This window comes from Vanellus vanellus (assembly GCF_965231255.1).
Source record: "Vanellus vanellus genome assembly, chromosome: 18".
In the NCBI taxonomy this organism is placed as follows: Eukaryota; Metazoa; Chordata; class Aves; order Charadriiformes; family Charadriidae; genus Vanellus; species Vanellus vanellus.
The window spans coordinates 6,431,152-6,451,042 of record NC_138923.1 but is presented as its reverse complement, the minus strand read 5'-3'; the positions used below and the strand labels follow the sequence as shown (position 1 = coordinate 6,451,042).

General features: G+C 40.7%; 1 protein-coding gene across 2 annotated transcripts; it reads right to left on the bottom strand.

The window, feature by feature from the left end:
- Window positions 1-369: 369 nt before the first annotated feature.
- ODF2 (outer dense fiber of sperm tails 2) lies at window positions 370-18,736 on the bottom strand. 2 transcript variants are annotated; one of them, XM_082492795.1, is made up of 20 exons: window positions 18,656-18,736; window positions 17,806-17,959; window positions 16,281-16,406; window positions 15,486-15,656; window positions 13,807-13,973; window positions 12,648-12,777; window positions 12,224-12,355; window positions 11,320-11,394; window positions 10,272-10,343; window positions 9,712-9,828; window positions 8,648-8,833; window positions 7,733-7,842; window positions 6,896-7,031; window positions 6,121-6,231; window positions 5,359-5,463; window positions 4,632-4,790; window positions 3,654-3,754; window positions 2,947-3,109; window positions 2,474-2,599; window positions 370-1,700 (listed from the first exon to the last, which is right to left on the bottom strand). In XM_082492795.1, the coding sequence occupies exons 2-20, from the start codon at window positions 17,911-17,913 to the stop codon at window positions 1,527-1,529; spliced, it is 2,469 nt and encodes an 822-aa protein (XP_082348921.1). In that variant the 5' UTR covers window positions 17,914-17,959; window positions 18,656-18,736; the 3' UTR covers window positions 370-1,526. The 2 variants fall into 2 exon arrangements, with proteins under 2 accessions (XP_082348921.1, XP_082348920.1); XM_082492794.1 differs by lacking the exon at window positions 18,656-18,736 and having other exon boundaries at window positions 17,806-18,028.
- Window positions 18,737-19,891: the final 1,155 nt, after the last annotated feature.

Sequence of the window (19,891 nt, the reverse complement as noted above, 5' to 3'; positions counted from 1 at the left end):
GAGGGATATTCCACACGGATATTCCATACCGCAGGCCCCATGCTCAGGATATAAACGGGGGTTGGCCAGGGGCAGGGATCCATAATCGCTGCTCAGGAAGGGCTGGGGACGCAATCCTCAGGTGGTGAGCAGTTGTATTGCATCACTCCTTTCGTATAGTATTTTACCCTTATTATTATTATTTTCTCTTCCATTACTATTCTATTAAACTGTCTTTATCTCAAGCCAGGAGGTTCTTTTTTTTTTGTTCTGCTGCACAGTCCTGGTTGCCGGTTAAGGTTAAAACGCAAGACCCCAGACACAGCACACAGAAGAGGAAATCCCCAACACAACCAATTAAAATGCAGTTTATTGTTTGTTTTACCATAGCACCTTTAGGATTTTTAAAGTGTTAAACACACACACACACACAATTACAGAACTCTCAAAAAACAATTAACTTAGAAAACCTTTATGACAAATACTGCCCAGTGACCACATCGCACATAAATAGGATACAAAAAGAGATAAAAACTGTGTTTATTTTTGCCCCCATAAGAACCATTTACTGGAAAGAATAGGGTACATGAGTTTTAGGGAGTCAGCACAATGAAGACCTGATTTTCCAGGAGAAGGTGTGGGTTGGTTCCATGAAGAAGTTGAGTGTAGCTGCTCTTAAATTGGCTTATAAGACCAAGTCAGTATTTCATGCACACCCAGAACCTGGGTGGCATTCACAGCAAGACCCCAGCTGAAGTGCCACTGAGGTTAACTCACAATCTTTCATTTGAATTCAGATGGGTTTGGCTCAGTCCTAGGGATATTCAGGATGAGGAAAGCAGGGTAAGAGGGGTAAAGCAATATTAGCATCACACTCAGAAAAAAAGGTGAGGAGCAGAGTATACAAGAATCAAGGAAAATTTAAAAAAACCAAAATCATTATTTCTGGTATAAAACTGTTTACGAACACTGTGGTTGTTCAGGAGATAATGTCTTCTAAGTGTAGAGCCCAGGCACTTTAATTTATTTTCAGCTTCACAATTTTGGTGGGTGGACCCTCTCCCACCATCCTATCATCCAATGTATCACTACAATGTTCAAGAGTTTAAAAAAAAAAAAACATAAAAAATCCTCACAAACATAAAACCCCACATGATCTCCCCAACACAGAAACAGAGTGAAAAAAGAAGCATGAAAAGGAAACAAGCTCTCATAAGCATTAACATGCTCAACAAACCACTGACAGGTGTTAAGAGTTGAAACCATCAGGACCTTACAGGATGAAAAGGACCTTTTCCACCATATGCAAAACCATCTGGTTTTAGGGCACAGTTTATGGTGTAACTCCAACCTCCAACACCGAACCAGTATTGCTGATACCCTACACTTATGTGCCACCATCATTTTATTGTCTCATGCTGCAAGAAAAAGAGCAAACTTCTCCTAATAATGACCCTGAAATGCCAACCTATTTTCTGAACATCATATGGCTTTGAAATAGGGCTCCTTTTGTGCTTAGAAGCAGAGGTGCAGAGAGAGCATTGTCCTCATGGAGAAGAACGGGAACGGCTGGGGGAGCCCAACAAGGCACTTTCTCCAAAAACGTTGGCATAAGATGACTTGAGGAACTGGACATAGTTTTGCATGCTGCGGTTGGTGCTCTCTGACTGCTCCAACCGATCCTTTAAATCCTGTAGGCGGCTTTCATACCGGCGCTCTGCCTGTGTAAAGAAGCACAAATCACAGGCTGAAAGACAGCAACATTCATCCTGTTCACATTAAACTCAAGCTGCTCCCAAAAATTGCTGAGGACAGCAAAAATTAACACAGCAGTAGATGACATTACCCTAGATGGTGCTGTGATATTTATAATTTGTTCTGCTCATTTCCAACTCCATTCAGCAACCCGCTGATAAAAACAGGAGACGACACAGCTAATCAGTTGGGCTTTTAAAACTGATTAGCTGTAGTTATGGGGAATTAAACACACTCTTTTCTGAAAAGCAACTTGACCTGGTACATGTGCCAACCCAATTCCTTGTAAAACTCAAGTAAACAAGCGGGTGAATGGGACATTATGAAAGACTGCCCTTCTTTCTTCTAGAAGAAATCCTTTCGTCTAGAAGAGAAATTGTATCCTCTCTCAGCTGGCCAAGCACAGTAAATGAATTTGAAATCTGTCCATGATATCTGGTGTGAATCTCATTTGAATGTAAGAAAGGTCTGATTTTTTTCTTATGCACAGGTAAATTTAGAGCAAGTTCATTCAGATCATTGCTATAAGTAATAAGGAAATTAGAGTCTGCATTCCTGAATTAGTGACATAAGAGACATGTCATATCACACATCTGTCACGGACACATATAACAGCATGTTACAGTCAGACACAGCTCTGCATGACCTTTGCAGCAATCTGTAGGACATTGATTTATGGACTCCAATTGCTGCCAGGACACCACCAGCACAGCAAGAGTATCCCTCGCAAGTCACTCACATCATCTTTGCTCCGGCGCAATTGGTTCAGCTCTGTTTTATTCCTACTCAGCTGGGTCTCCAAGTCCAGCATCTTGGACTGGGCTGCCCTCTCTCTAGATGTTGCTCGTTCTCGAGTTTGTTCCACCTACATGTAACGACATAACAACTTTGTTAAAGGGTGTCTATCAAAGAATGGTTTTTCTCTACCACATTGCCCACAAAAGCCCTGTAAAGCTTAATTGGACAGATTCTCATACATAAGCAGCAGCTCAGTCTTGTGCTTTCCTCTCTTCTGTTGCAAATTGGAGCATGGGGTTCAGTTTTTCAATGGTATAAGTGCTGACAAACAGCACATTTTACTATATTTCACTGAACATGATGATTTTCACTAATTTGGTCATAGGCTGAGGAGGTATTTGCAACAGTCTCACTGTTCCCCTTTTACAGTCTGAGTAGTTTTGGGAAAATTCACAAAGGCAAGAAATTACTTACTTGTCTTTTCGCATCCTCAATGGCCATCTCCAGCTGACGTGCCAAGGAGCTACATTCACGGGTCTTCTCCTCTAACCGCAGCTGACACTGGTGGATTGACTCCTCACGTTTTGCTATGACCTGAAGGAATTCTATGTTCTGGGCGCTTGTTGTCTCTAGTTTTCTAGGTTAAAACAATATGGGAAGGAAACCTATTCATTTTAAATGGAGTGCATTTCAGTCTGCCTTTTTGTCAGGTCCTGACTAATCTGGGAATAAATTCTGTTCCCCCCTGAAAGGCAAGAGCCCCAAGAAACACTTCTCCATTTCTCAAATCAAAATTTCAAAGATTGAAGGACACACAGAGCATTCACATACCCACATTTTCCCAGACATTGTCACTAAAAGGAATTTATAAACATGGGCAAAACCACTGTAATATTCAGTAACATCAAAACTGTCAGGCTAGATCAGACCAGGAGCTGGTTTGTCTGCTGCGTAAGTCATCATCCTTTCTAACAACATTCATTCAAGGTGCTGCAAAAAACTAACTCTCTCCAGTGGACAGCTACTGATTACAGATCCTTGTGGGACAAGCAAATGCACAGAATCCTAGAGGTACATGGGAGACTGGAACAAGACTGAAGCTATTTCAATCCCCTGAAAAAACAATGGGAAGAGGATGGAAATGGAAGGTCAAGAGAGCAAGAGAGCCTAATATTTCTAACCTTTCTAGCTCCTCCACCTTCAAGGTGAGCTGCTTTTTCTCCTCCTGGGCAGACTGATACCTCTCTCTTGTCATCTCCATTTTGTCCCCCTGGAGCTCAATCTAAAAATTACAGTCAGTAGTTACTTTATAGAGTAGTCACTACACACACACGACCAACCACTTAAAACGTATGCAGCTCTCCAGAAGGAAACATGTTCAATTCAATTTCTGGAGAGCCCCAGAAAAGAAGCAGTGGCTAGAAAAGCAAAGCACTGAACATTCATTTTGCCGGTGCTTCCAGCTAATGTCTGGAGAGGTATGAGAAAATTCTTCCATATTGCAAATGAAAAGCTAGGTCTGCAAACGCTTGTATGCAGAGCAGCCGCTTGTAAGCACAGCAAAGCACATACATTTAAAGCAGCCACATACATGACAGCAGCCCACAAAGGCATTAGAGCCAGGAAGGTTTGTAATTCCAAACCAATCAGCGTAAAGCAGTCAGACTGCAAGATCACTTGCTGTGTGTCTTGAGGCATGGTTGAGAAGTCATGTCTGTCTGTAATTGTCCTGCAATACCTACGCAGTCCTTCTGGGGACAAAAAACAGGAACTGGGAAAACAACCTGAATTCAGAGTGAGAAAAAAAGGTTGGGACAGCACGATTAGCAGAAAACCACAGGAGGGAAAGCTGACAAGACTGAAGTACCAGAAGCGAGTGTTGGCATTAGCAAGTGTTGTCACTGCTGCTATTCAAGTCCCAGTAAGGTTCTGCATCAAGGGATGAGAAACCTTTAAAACAGTAAGGAATGCTACTAGCTACGCCGCTAACTTCTTGCACAAAGACATAGCACACACCTTTATTTTGCAGCGCACGTTTAATCTTTTCAAAAAGAGATGAGAACAGAAGATGAAGTTTGAACCTTCCTGTGACTGGAAATTCATCTTGGTCTCAGACTTGCAGATTGCAGTGCTGCAGGTACTTTCTGCCAGTCCCTTACCCGCTGACGAAGATCTGCAATCATGACAGACAGGTCCACGTTCTTCTTCTCATAACTCTGAAGCTGGTCCTGACATTCTGCTAGCTGTGTCTCTGTGATCTTCAGGATCTCGGGCAACTTTTCCAGTTCAGCAAGCTGGCTCTGGAACTGCATACGCGCCTACAGTCAAAGAAGAGAACACGAGGAACTTTCAAATGTTAAGGTCAAGACTAAAAAACTTCTCAATTTCAATGAAGCTTTGGTAGTCTGCAACCATGATGACACTGTGTGAATATTTGGTGGGTGTTGGGAGTTCAAAGCCTAAGGTCTTCTCCTACTCCAAAAGGCTTTCTCTTAGGATTTGGCATTCCCTATGAATGGAGTGAAAATAAGCGAGTATTTTGGATTCTGGGCTTCAATTTTACTAGAAGTAAAAGCTCTTTTTTGAGGACAGCTGTTCCACATCAGAAAATAGTGTAACTTGCATAGTCCACTGTTCTAAGCCACTATTTCTGCAGCAAAGGACACACTAAGCAATTTAAACACCTCTGAAGAACACCATATAGTAAAAAAGAAGCTGCTAAACGTTCAATACATTTTGCAGAATTAACAAGTCCTAAGAAAAACTATTGGAAAAGGCAAACTCAGATAAGACTTTTATTTCCTATTCACAGCCATTTTTCACTACACTCAGAACATTAAGATCCATGAATATCTACAACATATCAGTCTTTAGAGGAATAGTTACCAGTTCAATCTCCTTGTTCATTTCATCCTTTAGTGTCTTGTTCTCTTTATCATACTTCTCCAGTTTTGCTGCCACATCATCTGCTTCCATTCGGGTCTTCAACACCTGGACGTACAAAAAAGTCCACATACTTTAGCTGTTATATATAGTTTTCAACAAATGTGCAGTGCTTTGGAGTAACTAAAACTGCTCAAGGATCAGCAACAAGTTTCTTGCTACACTAACCACCACCCTAGAACCACATTTGGAAGTTCACTTTATGCTTCTGTCACCTGGATCTTTTGGGCTTTCCACCAAATGTTCTCCCCTCTTGCCTTATCTTTCTACTACCACAATATCCAAAATCGCCCCAAAAAAGCAGCCAAGGAACAGCAATTGCCACAAGAAAAGGCAGAAGAAAGCATCTCACTATTTTCCTTTACCTTTTGAAAAGGAGCAGGGAAAAGTAAAATAATTAAAATCAGCCTTTTGTTTTCCATTAATCGAGACCTCTGCTGTGGGAGTCAGCTCTTCCTAATGACCAAGTTATCAGCACACAGTGAGGAATGCAAGTCTTCCACACTTTGGCATACAGCACACGGCAGTCTGAATTCTGCCATTTGAGAAAAAGTAAGGCTAATAGAGACAAAAGAACCAAACCCATGTGAAACTGCAACATCCTCCAAGACCAAACAAAGGGTTAAGGCATTACAGAATAAGGCACAACAGTAAAGGGAGAAAACATGTTTGTGCAAGGGCTGAAGGTTTTGATAAAATGCCTACCTGTGACTTGTATGTTTCAATCAACTCTTCATAGTTCCTGACAGAGCTCTTGAGCTGCTGCACTTCCATCTGTGCTTGGTTCAGCTTTTCCTCCATTGGGACCACACTAGCCTGAAAAAAGAAAACATCTTCCATTGAGCGCTTGGAAGTAACTGCCATGTTACCTGTCTAACAAAGACTTTTGTCAGTGTAAGTCAGCAAAACTTTGCAGACTTCAGTGGATTGACAAATTTACATCAGCAGAGCACAGAGGTTTGGGATGGATGTGCAAACTTTCCATATGCCTGAATGGGCTGTGCTACTTGCATTAGGGCCACTCCTTATTTGGATCAATGCCCAGCTTTCCAAGAAGAAAATTATGTAGGCCACCTACAAGATCACCAGTGACAAGAGAGATGACAGGAGAAATATCCCAGGAAGTTTTTTTTTTTATTCTGGAGATCACCATTCTCTCTGCACGAGCTACAGTTGTTAGTTCTGTGGCCAGCAGCATGAAGATGTAAAGACAAGACGCAAGACCCCAGCTGGAAGAAACAGCACTTGGATTGGAGATACTCCATGTGGAAGAAACCCCGTCCTCCCAGAATGTTAATTTTCTTTCTTTATGTCTCTCCCCAGTGTACTTGCCTGATCATACTCAGGTTATGATAAAAGTGGTTTGAAACTAAATGCCAGCAATGGATGCAATTCAACTGTCCTCAGAGGCCAAGCAACTTGTTATAATTTCTCCTTTTTTCCCCTAGCATTTCAGCTTCAAACTGGTAAAATTGCTGACCTTTAGCCTTTCATTCTCCATTTTGAAAGAAGTGGTCTCTGTAGTCTGTCGATGCAATTTATCCACCAAAACTTCTCTGTCCTCCCGCATCTTGTCCTCCAGGGTTGTCTGCTGTTCCAGCAAGTCTGCAACACGGCTGCCACACAGAAACAAAATTAATCCTTAAGTTACAAGAAAGAATAAGACTCCCAACCCTTGAAAATTAACTTCAGAAACATGGCTTTTCCTTATCCTTTCATTTTCCTTCTCCAGTCACGTATGCACACCTATCTGTTACACTGTTCTACTACCTCAATCTTCTTAGCCTGCTGGAAATTAACTTGTGTGGTCCCCCTGGAACTCAAATGGATTGCCTCCAACATACACAGGATAAAGAGCTACTCCTCTCTCATCTCATACTTACCTATTTTTTCCTGCAGCAACAACTGTACTGCAGTGATATCAACACATTTATTTACCTTCACAACAAAATTGGCATGAACTATACTGCCTATCTCTCCTAAACCCTTCCATTCAAGTTTCTCAAACAGATCTTAAAAGAAAAATAACCTTAATCACTTCAAAGCATTAAAAAATGGCAAAGGAATAGAGTTTTAAGGGTCAGCAAACCCTTAAAAAGTGTGCCTTTGCTGTGGCAAGTCAGCAACAGAAGTCACATCTCTCTCTCAATCTCTCCTCTAGCCCTTAGGCAGCGCTGGTTTTGCTTGGATATTTACAGGCAATCCAATTCAATTATTTAATTTAATGCAATTAATCAATTAAATTCAATTAAATTATCCCTGAACTTAGAACTCATCCCCACTCATGCCAGTTTCTCCACACTAATTTTATTTTAACCTGTTCAACGTAACAATTTCCAGTTCGAGGTCGCTCTTGTCCTTTACTACTTTGTTGTAGCGACTCCTCCAGGACTCCAGAGTAGACAGAGCCTCAGCAACATAATTGTCCTATCAAACAAAAGAAATACATAAGGAAAAGAGCAAGGGTGACAAAAATGTCACTGGACATGGGATATGCAGACAATACACAGAGTTGCTGATATGGGTAAGCATATGTGCAGAGACTTCATTAAGACTTCTAAAATACCGAGGACAAGTATTTATTTTTATTCTTCCTGATCCTTCAGAGGTGTTCTCCAACACTACTGTCACCCAACAGACATAGCAGCGAAAGAAGAATCCTCTTTGAAGGCAGATGAACTATCAGAAATACAGAGCATGACTAAGATTCTACTAGTGACTCTAGTCCCTGGAATTCTAAAAACAAGGGAGAAAAAATAAAGTTCCCTTCTGATTTGTTTTAGTCCTAACTTATCTACTTTTTCTTGGTATCTTTCAGTCATTTTTCAACAGGAAATTCCAGTACACCTCTAAGTCTTTGTACTTTTCTGCTCTGACTAGTTCCTCCATTAACAACCAACTCCACTCAGAATTTTCAGCCAAAACCACAAGGCTTTATTTTATTGGCTTTTCTCAATCCTCAGATGGTTCTAAAGAGACAGGTAAAAAATCAAATCTGCTAGTTTAGTATGATCTAAGTTACAGCATGTCCTAAATTAAGGGCACGCAGTGAATATAGTGACAGCTGAGAAAACTGGATTTGTTCTAAACTTAGCATAAATGGGCCAAAGCATCAAGACAGAAATAAATCTCATTAGTTGAAAGCAGAGACTCTCCCCAGGGCCACTACCAGAAGTCAAAGATTTAGATGCATGATCTGAAATGAGGTCTCTCCTCCTGTATTATCAGGTACCTTTTCTGATAGCTGGACAGTCAATCGCTCTGCATACTCTTCACTTCGCTCTGCCCGCTCTTTCTGTGCACGGATGGCTTTCTTCAGGCCCTCTTTATCACGGTCTGCTTTCTGTCTTAGTTCTTTCAGCTGTTCAATGACATGTTCCAGCTCTGCCTTATGCTGAGCTTCACTGCGCTCCAGATTCTGCAGGACAGGAAGAAAACACACATATAGAGTAATGCCTTTATACCTGCATACCAAATCAGCAACTAATTTCCTAGAAACAATGGAAAAAGCTGGGCATAAACCCCCAACCTTCAGCCTGGAGCTACTTGCAATCACATTTCACCTACACAATCCTGTCCTAATGATGACAGACACATTAGCATGACACGTCCACCTTTCCTTCTGAGTTTTCCTTTCATAAGCTACTCTCTAGATTTCCTCTCCTGATCAAGATAAATACTGGTCTGCTATTCTTTTGATCTACGCCAAGAACATTGCTTTATTAATTGAAATGCTCACATATAATAATGTTGCTTTATGCAGCTATACAGCTTAACAGAATTAAAGTTCTTGTAAAACATCAACACACATATGTTCATCGTAACATCACCACATCAACAGATATGTTAAACATAAAACTTCCATCAAGATAAACCAGGGGAACTTTCCCTTCCCCTTTAATACTGTAGAAAGCATGTATGAGTGTGATCAAATACAGGAATCTACGGTGCCGCATTTTTCCCAAAAAGGAAAGTAAATAGTTTATGATCTGTCTTGATGCTTGACTAAACCTTTTAAATAATTATGTAATAATTAACTTAGAAAAAAAAGTCTAATAAATGCACATAGAGCTTAAGGCTATGATTTTGCCTGACCCATCAAAACTGAAAAGCTTTTTCTTTTCTTACTTGATTTGAAAAGTACAGTGTGAGTTAATGGCATAAACATCACCAGCCAACATTTCAGTCTACCAGACACAGCGGAAGAATAGCTGGTGAGTGCTGTTTCCCCTGTCAGTCAATTCACTTCATGACAGTAACCAAAGAGACAATCCCCAGGGACCACTGAAAACATACCCGTATCTGTATAGTCAGACGGTTGTTCTCAGCTTCTTTGTTTCGCAACTGCGCTTGTAAGTGGCCTCTCACAGCCTCCATAGATTTGGAGAGTTCGCATGCTGTCTTTGCCTGGTCCTAAATAAGGAGCAATAAGACACACACCTTCTTCCTCAAGAAGCTAATAGAAGGAACACTTGATAATATGTACCAGTCTCACATTTCTGTGAGACATCCTTCATATCTGGGCTCTTCCACTACGTTCTCCTTTTACTTCCTACATAAAGGAACAGACTGGAATTTGACATCAAGACCTTCAACAGAAAGGCAATTCAGTGATAAGCCTAAGCAAAGAGAATACTACTACCAAATCAACCTTGTGATGGATCTCTTATTAGCAGAAAATGGAATCCACAACTGTGTGGGAATAGGTAGCTGTTTGTCTAGTTTTATAAGCAAGCCAGCCATCTGATCCCTTAAAAAGTAATTGTCTGCAAATACAAACCTGTATTTTGGACTATCTGTGGTTCTACAGAACTGGAAGGTGGAGCAAGGAGGGGAAAACAGAAAAAGGAAACTACCTTTTCTGCCTGTATCTGAATGGTAAGATTGTCCACTTCTTCTTCTTTCTCCTGAAGCCTCATCTGAAGTTGCTGGAAAACAAACACCACTCAGATTTTAAGTAACAAATACATTTAGGTTGACAGATGGAGGGAAAGAGGTGTAACTGCCTGCCTCCCAAGACCCTCTAATCCATGGTGCACTCTGTTTGGTATCCACAGCAACAGCATCCTCGGCCCCAGAAAAACAGTCTGCACTCTCCTCAAGCAGAAAGCAAAACAGCTACACATACATTTGTGTAGCAGGGCAGAGGATACCCAGTCAAGAACAAGGACCTGACAGGACTATATACTCCACAGACAAAAAGAGGCATTACCTATGTCTCACAGCAAGTTTTGTAACGCCTGTCAATGTAAGAACTCTTTTCTCAGTTTACAGATAAGGAAATGAACAAAGACTGGCACCCTGTCACTCACTCGTTCAGTGACAGAAGCAGATACAGAAAGCTTACCCTCTTGGTGCTTTTCAATCTCTAAGCATAACATGATAAACATACAGAAACAATAAGATGATTTCCAAACTGAAGAATTCTATCCTGACTGTAAGGGGTATTTTGATGGTAGAATTTTTTCTCTCCCACCTACAGTTTTCTTTTTAAAGAAAAATGAAGTACAATTCTTGCTTTCTACATTCAGTACCATAAGAAAAGTTAAGCAGTCATTTGTGCTTGAATTGAACAACACAATGAGAACCAGCTTAAGTTCTCCTTTATAGCTGAATACTGTAAATCCTAATGGTGCTCTTATATGTATGTCTCAGTTGTGCTATCCCCATTCTAAGCCCCCATATTTCAAGGGCTATGAAAATCTATCCACTTCAAAATATAGGTTATTAACCAGAGGGGCAACGTAGTGGCTCCGACTACCACAAAAGCTAAAATATTTTTAATTGTTCTAAAAGACAGCTTAAGACTTGATAGCTGAATACAAGACAAAGAAGAGCTTGTAATTTTAGATCTCTCTGTTTTATCAGAGAGAGAGAAACAGACAGGGATTTTGGTTTGCTTACAATTTTCTCTGCATCTGAGTCAGCCAGCCTTTTCAGCAGTGCTCCTTGCCGCTCCAATATCTTCTGAGCATCCTTCTACAAAAGAAAGGCATGAGAAAATGGTTAACTAAAAAGCCAATTTTTTAGATAGAACTGGGCAAATCAACTGTTTTCCCCCAGATGCAGCAGCAACTCTCAGAAGATACACAGAAGCATCAAATTTGCTAAATATTTCACATATGATCACCCATCTCAGAAAGCTTCTCCACTTCTCAGTCAAAGATTACAATAAAAAGCACGATGCCAATTTAAGGTCTTTCAGAACTCTCTCACTACTCAGTGAAAGTCAGGTGGAAGAACTCAGTCCTTTTATCCAGTCTCGCTGGTGGCTGAAAGAACTGTTACATCGGCCTGCTTTTGCTCAAATGGAACATAAACTACAGGAAGAACAGCAATTTCATTTCTGTATTGCTCTTACAAGCAATTGCTCTGTACAAGGAGTACAGAATTGTTTACTATTTCTTTGTTATTGCTTTTACAGTCTACAAAAATAGAACCATGAATGTCCTTAGGCCCCCATTAGCTACACCCACATCTAATCCTCAGACTTCGGCCAATGCAACTGCAGCAGTAACATTTCAGACTAGCATGATCAGCAGATACAGCTGTATCCAGATGAAAAAGAGTTGGCAACACAGTAGTGCCTATACCTTTTAATACAGTCAAAGACACTAACATCCCCACAGCAGAAAAGTCAATCTTACTCTACTTAAGTATTCAGGGATAAACAAAACTATCCATCCTTTAAGACACAAGGTCAACAGCCAGGTTGGGAAGAGTTAACAGCTCTCCAAATTCCATTTCAGTTCACAAGACAATATAGCCTCCTGTAATCATCCAAGCTCAAGCACACAGCACTGCTCACCTCCCGATTGTGCTGCTCCCTGAGAAGTTCTCGTAGTGTCCGGTTGGTTTCTTCAAAGGTATTCAATTTCTGGAGAAGCAGCTCTTTTTGCCTTGTCAGTGTGTTAATGTCTGAGCTGCTCATGTGTTTCTCCTAGAGGAAATACAAACAAACAAAAAAAAAGAATTGTTCACATGGAATTGATGTATGAAGCTGATACAAGCCTGAGCAGTGCAATAGTCAGCATCACGTGTGCAGAAGGCAACTGGATGCTGCAAGTAAACACCCCACTTCCAAACAAAACTAGCAAACACCATAAGCATGTTAAATCACTCCACTTTTCCTTACATTTTTCTGGATCAACAACTGTGACATTACATTTTTTAAGACAGCCATACAACAGGACAATGTAGTAAAGGCAAGAACAAAAAAGGACAACACATACAATGTTGAGTCTCCCAATTGTATTTTTCAGGGCATGGATCTGCCTGGCTGCTGCTGCTCCATCCCTTTCTGCCTCGCTCAGCTTGGACATCAAACACTCTTTCTGATGCTGCAAGTACTTTTTCTGTAGCCTGTAATGAGAAGTCAGCCATCAGAGAAACAAGAAGCTTTGACAGCTGTACCAGCCACTAGTGATTACAGTCTATTGGGTTAAAACTGATAAAAACTCTCAAATCAGAGGATAAAAAGCTCTGAACAACCACTACTTAAGATTTACCCTCTTTCAGTGTTGAAGCTGTTCTGATAGAAGACAGTAAGTAGACACCAGGAGCTTGCTAGGCCCACAGCTGTGAAACAGGAAATTAGAGGGGACAAATTGGGCTTATATCAAAGCCTGCACACACCACTAAACCCAAAACACAATGCTGTGCTTTTCCTGAGCACTTAAGCCACACCAGAAATAAGACTCCAAATGGCTGAACATGAAACAGGAAAGCACACCAGCTCAAAGATACACAGCTCAAAGTTTTTAGCCAGAGCTTGTAATTCACAAAGTTTTCTGAAAAATGAATACAGGGTATTAACTTTCTTTCTTAAGGAAAAAATAAAACTAACTTTCTTAAAACACTAATGTCTCCCTGGAGACACAAACTTCCCTAATTCTTTAGATACAAAGCAAATGCAAAAAAGTCAGACAGAGACCTTCTAAGGAAAAAAAAAAACAAAACAAAACACACTATTCAGTCCTCTCAGGGGCTGTCACTCCTGTCTCAGTGCAATTTTCACAAAGGCCAAAAAATTCTCATCTACTTTTCAGCTCCATGTTTATTCATTTGTTGTTGTACCAGTATCACAATTCAACCAGCATCTTTTAAGCTTCAAAATATTCATTTGCAGAGCTAGGATGACCCTCCAGTAGGTCACACAAGCCAACTGCTCTCAGGTTCCTCTCAGAGTAGTTTTTTCCATTCCAATAATCATGCTAGGGACCTTCTGTGAAGTCCCCCCTCTAAAAGGTGACAAAAAATCCAATCACTTCTTCAGCAGCACTGCAACCCAGAGTACAAACTACAACCTGAAATCATGTTAGCAATAAAGGAGGTAGGTGCCCTCTAAATACCACTACTTGCAGTAACAATGGAGAACTGGAGCTTTCTTACACAGTCAGATCTTTCTCTTCCTTTATGCGCTCAATATTGCGTCTGAGCAGTGTATTCTCATGTTCGGTTTCTACCAGCTCTTGCGTGACCTCATTCAGTTCTTCCTTCTGCTCCTCAAGGAGACGCTTTGTCATTTGTTGCTGTTCCTCCTTTTTCTGCAGCTTGGCCTGATGAAGATATTTAAATAGAACTTAAGACAAATCAGGTGCTTTTAAAGCGATACACAGAATCCACAGCTCACACCAGTGAGCCAGCTATTCAGCTGCACCAAGCAACAAAGTACCACGTTGGATTTTGCTTTTTTTTCCCCCTCCTAGATAATTCCAGGCTGTTCCTGTGCACAAAGGGCATAATTCATTTATTACCTGGAAATACCTCCCATCCCACAAACCCAGGGAGACGCAAGCGTCCTGGCTCTAAGCCACCAACCAAAAAATTGTCATCAGCCAGGAGACGTGACAGACTTCAAACACGGCAGGAAAGGAGCCTTGGTAGCACTTTACACACTGGAGATGGCTCCCATTGCTCTACTATTGCTTTGGGAGATCCAGGGAACTGGGTGAAATCAACCTACATAGTCCCTGGTATTTTGTTTCCATCTACCCATTTTGGATTACTCAGGAGGTTCTGTGGCCGCTCAGTGTCACTGCTGGTAGTGTGACTGAAGCTGTGTACTGACTAGTCAAGAGCTGAACGGGGCTCAGAAGTTGACTACTGCTCCTCGTGAATGACATGCATCCCCTTTGGCAGTTAAGAGTACTACAAACAGTTGAAAACATGAAAGAAGAGAGAACATAGAGAGGGGTTGAACTACTGTACCAGACTTGTTTCTTTTTGTAGCAAAAAAGATCACTGAAGCTTCCCTGGCTTGTACAGAATTAAAGCTAACAAAATTAATGTGATCTTACACTCTGAATTTATTTAAGTGACACCACCAGACATTTAGATTCAATTAACCTATTAAAAGTATCAAAATGGATTTTTGTTTTACAATCATGCCAGTAATCATTCCGTTAAATTTTGTAGCATAAATAAAAATGAAAACATTTAATATATGAATCTACCTGACTCAAATCCTATTCTTGTTCACCAATTTGAACTTCATGTAGTTTTGAATAAAATAATAATAATACAAGATTTGCTACCCTCAGTGTTAACTCAGAGTTAAAAATGCAGTTTGCCCCCACCATAACGCATCTTATGAAATCTGGGAACATCTCTTAGCCATTTTTTAAGTGGTGTCAAGTACTTAAGAGGCTATTTGTCTGGAAAACACAACATCACTGGGTTGCACATTTTGATACAGAATCAGAAGAAACAATCTTGCTGAGTAAGTGGATTCTTTGACAATAAAACATCAACATACTGTATTTTTCACCTTCTGGAATGATCAGTTTTCAGATTTTGGGCTTGGGCAGAAGAGAGATTATTTGGAAACTGAAGCACAGCGATACCTTATTAAATGGATAATGTTTTAAAATGTTTCACAGTAGGGCTTAGTGAATTTCTCACTAGGATAGTTCAGCTCTTCTAAACAACTCAAGGTTGATTTTTTTTTTTTTTTTCCTGAGCAACAGCATAGGTAGACTTCCATTCCACCAAGACTTGACTCCAGTTTACTCTTGCCAAACAATCAGCTACAAAGCCCAAGTCAGCAGGTCTTTACACTGTCTCCTCACCTCATTCTTCAGCGTTCCCACCACATTCATCAGGCTATCTATCTTCTTTTCATATTCGTTCATTTTGCAGCAAACAGCATCCTCCTCATCCGTAGAGAGGTCACTCAGGCGCAACACTGACAGCATTTTTTCTGAATCTGGAGGTGTAATTTCTAGGCGGTGAGTTGGTCCCTGGTAGAAAAGCAATAAAGAGCATTATTTTTTAGTATAAAGTTATAAACAGTATTGCAACCCTAACTCTGCCAAAAACAGAGACCAGGTCACATCACTGCAATAAGGCTAGTAAGAAAAAAACACATTTGTAGATAGCTCTTTCATTTCCATCAGGGAAAGGTCAAGAATGCAGAAAGACCAGAATAGAAAAAGAAGAAAAAAATAACGCAAGTTCAAATTCTCATCTAGGAAGAGCCAGGAATACAAAAGGCAAAACTATCAGCCCATGAGAAAGAAAATATTACACAAAACTACACAAATGCTCCATGCTTTGGAAGAGACTAAGAGTAGCCCCTCTCTGTGCCTCCAGATGGGATCTTGAAGGGGACTAGTAAAACTACAACAAACAAAGAAAGTTGTCTGGCTTCTAGAGGCAGAAAGGCATGATGTGGCCATAGGCTGCTAATTATTTTCCAATTTTGCTATATTAGAAAGTGAAAAAGATTTATAGAAGACACTTAAAATGGATGGTAGGTGACAGTAGCCTTCTTTCAGACCAGACCAGCTCCCTCACTACACAACTGCTCTCTTCAACCTCAGATAAACCTGAAAGTTTCTTTAAAAGAGCAAAATCAGCTATACCTCCCATTTGCAGGTGGAGTCCCGGACAGATGTTCTGCCTGGGGGCATCCAGGGGGCCTTAGTTTTCACACGGACAGATCGGCACGCGTTCACAGTATCCCCTTTAATTTTCTGTTTGTGCTTTTGCTAAAGAAAGAGAAAATAAAATAAATCACACACTTTTAAAGAGTTATTTACATTTTTTAGTGCTGCAAAAACAAATGAAAGTTTATTCATACAAAAATATCATGTAGCGTTTCACAGATCTGGTGAGCCAGCAGCCATCACAGGAGGCTAACATCAGCCAGAGGGAAAGGTTGTTGCACATTCAGCTGACAGCATGGCTATATGTAGTAAATTCTTCTTGTTTATCATGTAGCAACTCTGATAAATCACTGGGATACCTGCACTTGTGATGTGATGAGAGCCTTACTCAGCAGGGCAGGGGTGGGATATCGGGAGGGGGGGGGGGGGGGGATAGGGAAGGAAGTCTCCTCTGTATGGAGATACACAAAAAATACCGCAATACAACCCATTCATGTGAAGAAGGAAAAATCTAGGAGATCCCTTCTCCATTCCAGATTCATCTCACAAAAGAGCAGATACATCATTTGCCAACAGTACTACTAGAGAAAAAAAGAACACTGCAGTGTGGTTGGTTTATGAAAAGCCCCTGAAGTGTTTTCCCTGCTTTGCAGTCCGTTAATAGATCCACATTTATTTGTATTGAAATCAAGGCGCTCTAACTGAAGGAAAGTTTGTGGTTTTGCACAATTCTAACCTTAGAGAAAAATCGGGTGTTATAAACACTCCCTACAGGCAATTAATTAACAGAAGTCATCGATTTCACTGTCAGGCCCTACCCCATTATGATATTTGCCATTAGCAACCAACATAAAATTAACAGAGGATTTAAAACAGGATGTCTGCACATAAGGAAGAATGAGCTAGCAACTTCCATCATCTTTTGAGAACAACTTTACATAAACATCCAACTACAGAAGACGATATGAGACAGCTAGAAACTCAACTTCAGTACTGCCTTCTACCTACTGTGGATAAGGCTATGAAGAGATCCTCCCTGCTGCATAGCTCAGCAGACTGGGAAGGTGCTTAATACCAGAAGATGGTTTGAATCCAGACTTTTTTTTTTTTTAAACACATTTATTTTAATACAATCAAGATGGAATTTGAAACACCTAGATATTACCTTTCCCCAAACCTTTCCTACAAAAATAGGGATGAAGCCAAAGACACAAGTGCAGGAAATAAAAGGAAAAAAATTTCCCCCAAATCACATCATGCTAGAAGCAACACTCCTCACAAGCACACACTTGAACAAGAAAAGTAACTATATATTCTGTATCACACAGATAAATCGCTTTAAACACAGAAGACATGTTACTGAAAATTCACCATTGCATATGAATTCAAGTCTTGCAGTTCTAATACGATGGTAAAACAGACCTTGAAGATTTTGAGGTGCTTCTAGGACCATTCGCCTTCCTCTTTGTAGCCCTTACAACACCCAGCTACACACTCCTACCTGGCATTTTGCAGGTGTGGTTTTCTGACCCTTTTTAATATGGACATGGACAGGGGTGTTTTCATCCACATGGACGTGCAAAGGGGGAGATGAGGAACGGTTCTTCATGGCTCTTCTCCCACAAACGGGAAAGGGCAATACAATGAAAGGAAACCTGTGAATAAGGAAACTGGAAATAACAACACTTCCCTCTGTGCCACAGAGCAACAACGGCCAGCTTTGATTAAACTTTGAGCTTTCTTTCAGTAACATCTGCCATTTTGAATTGCACACCGTTTTGCTGCAGAGTTAGGATTAATACAAATAATTCCTCTGCTTCTGGTGTTTTCTGCTTTTAATATGGTTATTAAAGACCAAATACAGTTGGATTGACAGCAGGTGTCTGTAAGAGTCATTGGCATTTAAAGTCTCAGAGCAAGTGAGCAAATCAAGGGTTCCAGTGACCAACACAATCTGATTACGAAGACAAATTCAAAGTGGGGAGAAGATCATTAACAGTTTAGTTAAGCAAATCAACAGGAAACCATCAGATCCTTCCATCCTAGAATGGTAAACCTTAAAACTCTTTCATATGCGCTTAACTTTAGGTGTCTTTTTGAAGGTAAACAAATGCTTAAAAGATTTTGGATCACAGCATTTCTCTAATCTTCAGAAAAGAAGCATAACCTTAACCAATATCTAACACAAGATGGAAAAGCTTAGAGACGCAAGGTTAAAGTCATCACATCACCTTTGAGCCTGATGCTTCAGTTGAGGTAATAATGGAATTGCAAATCTTAGAAAAATCCACCAGCTGCACTAATCTGATCCTGGCAAAAAGGTTTTTGTCAGCCTAGGTAAAATTACTTACAGTTATTCTAAAGCTTTTAGCTCCTCTTGACAGTGTGCTCTGCGCAGAGACTGAAGTCACTTCATTGTTGATGGATGAGGGACACCTGATACAGAAATAATAAAATGAATACTAAGAGGAAAAGGTGCCAATTTCTGAACACCCTCTTCGATTTAAGACAACGTGCAGGCTCAAACATATCAAATGTATGCACCCAGACAACAAAAGCTGATGCGTACTGGCTTCGTCTGACAAGCATGGGATGATGGAAGGACCAAGATTATCATTCCTTACATACTGATGATGAAAGTTTGTTTAAACAATGGAAAACGTTTTGCACACTTATACATGATGGCTTTAGCCAAACAGTTACAAACCTTCAGATTCTAACTGCAATTTCTAACCAGTTTCATAAAGAAACAAGGTTTGAACAGTTCCAGGGTACCTGTATACCCTCTCCCAAACCCCACACCCTCCCTAAATTCTGCCATTATTGACAAATTCTGTAAAACTTGACAGAAATTTTGAGGTTCTAGGTTTATATGGTTCTGCACCCAAATTAGCGCTCATGCTGATGGAAACCCAGCACTACACAGACTCACATTGCAGTGTGGTCGCTGCCTGCCCGGCAGATACATGTGTACTGGTTGGCTAACCAGTAGCATGCACAGAACTGGGAGTCAGCTACAGCATGAGCAGCTTCTTGCCTGGTGGCACCTCGGGGACTTGAAATGACAGCGAGGGAAGAGGGATCCCCAAAGGACTACTGGGGAGTGATGAAGTACAGCTATTAGAAGGGTGGTGTATCACGCTTAGTTAGCTAATCTCATGGTAACACTCCTTCACAATTTGCTACATAAGCACAAGCGCTTCAAGTAAAGTGTAACTCATAATGCGGTAGAGCAGGATTTTGTACAATACTTCTGCTAGACTAGAATTTTAGACCACTCTTTACAGCTCATTGGTTAATTTGTCAGCTTGCCAAGGTTCGTGTAATAACCTGCTCTAAATAAAACTAATAATACTGCATCTATTTTTAAGAAGTGTGTGTTTAAGACAAACACACCTGTATATCATGTCAGATTTACGAAAATTACAGAGGGGAAGATACAGCCGTACATCCCTTGATCAGGAAGAGGAAGCAGCAGTTTTCTGAAGAAACAGGATTCCCCAGCTTCTCACCACGCACAACTCCAAACACCGCTGGGCGTTTAAATCCTCTTCTTCCCCAGGAAGGCTTAAACTCTCCCCAGGCCC

What these genes read in the sequence shown, in the direction of transcription:
- ODF2 (XM_082492795.1), bottom strand. Translation starts at nt 17,913, where the DNA reads ATGAAGAACCGTTCCTCATCTCCCCCTTTGCACGTCCATGTGGATGAA. An exon ending in ACTCCACCTGCAAATGGGAG is followed by an intron (nt 15,657 to 16,280) that starts GTATAGCTGATT and finishes CTTTTCTACCAG; the next exon opens with GGACCAACTCACCGCCTAGA. An exon ending in GGGAGCAGCACAATCGGGAG is followed by an intron (nt 11,395 to 12,223) that starts GTGAGCAGTGCT and finishes TTTCTTTTGTAG; the next exon opens with AAGGATGCTCAGAAGATATT.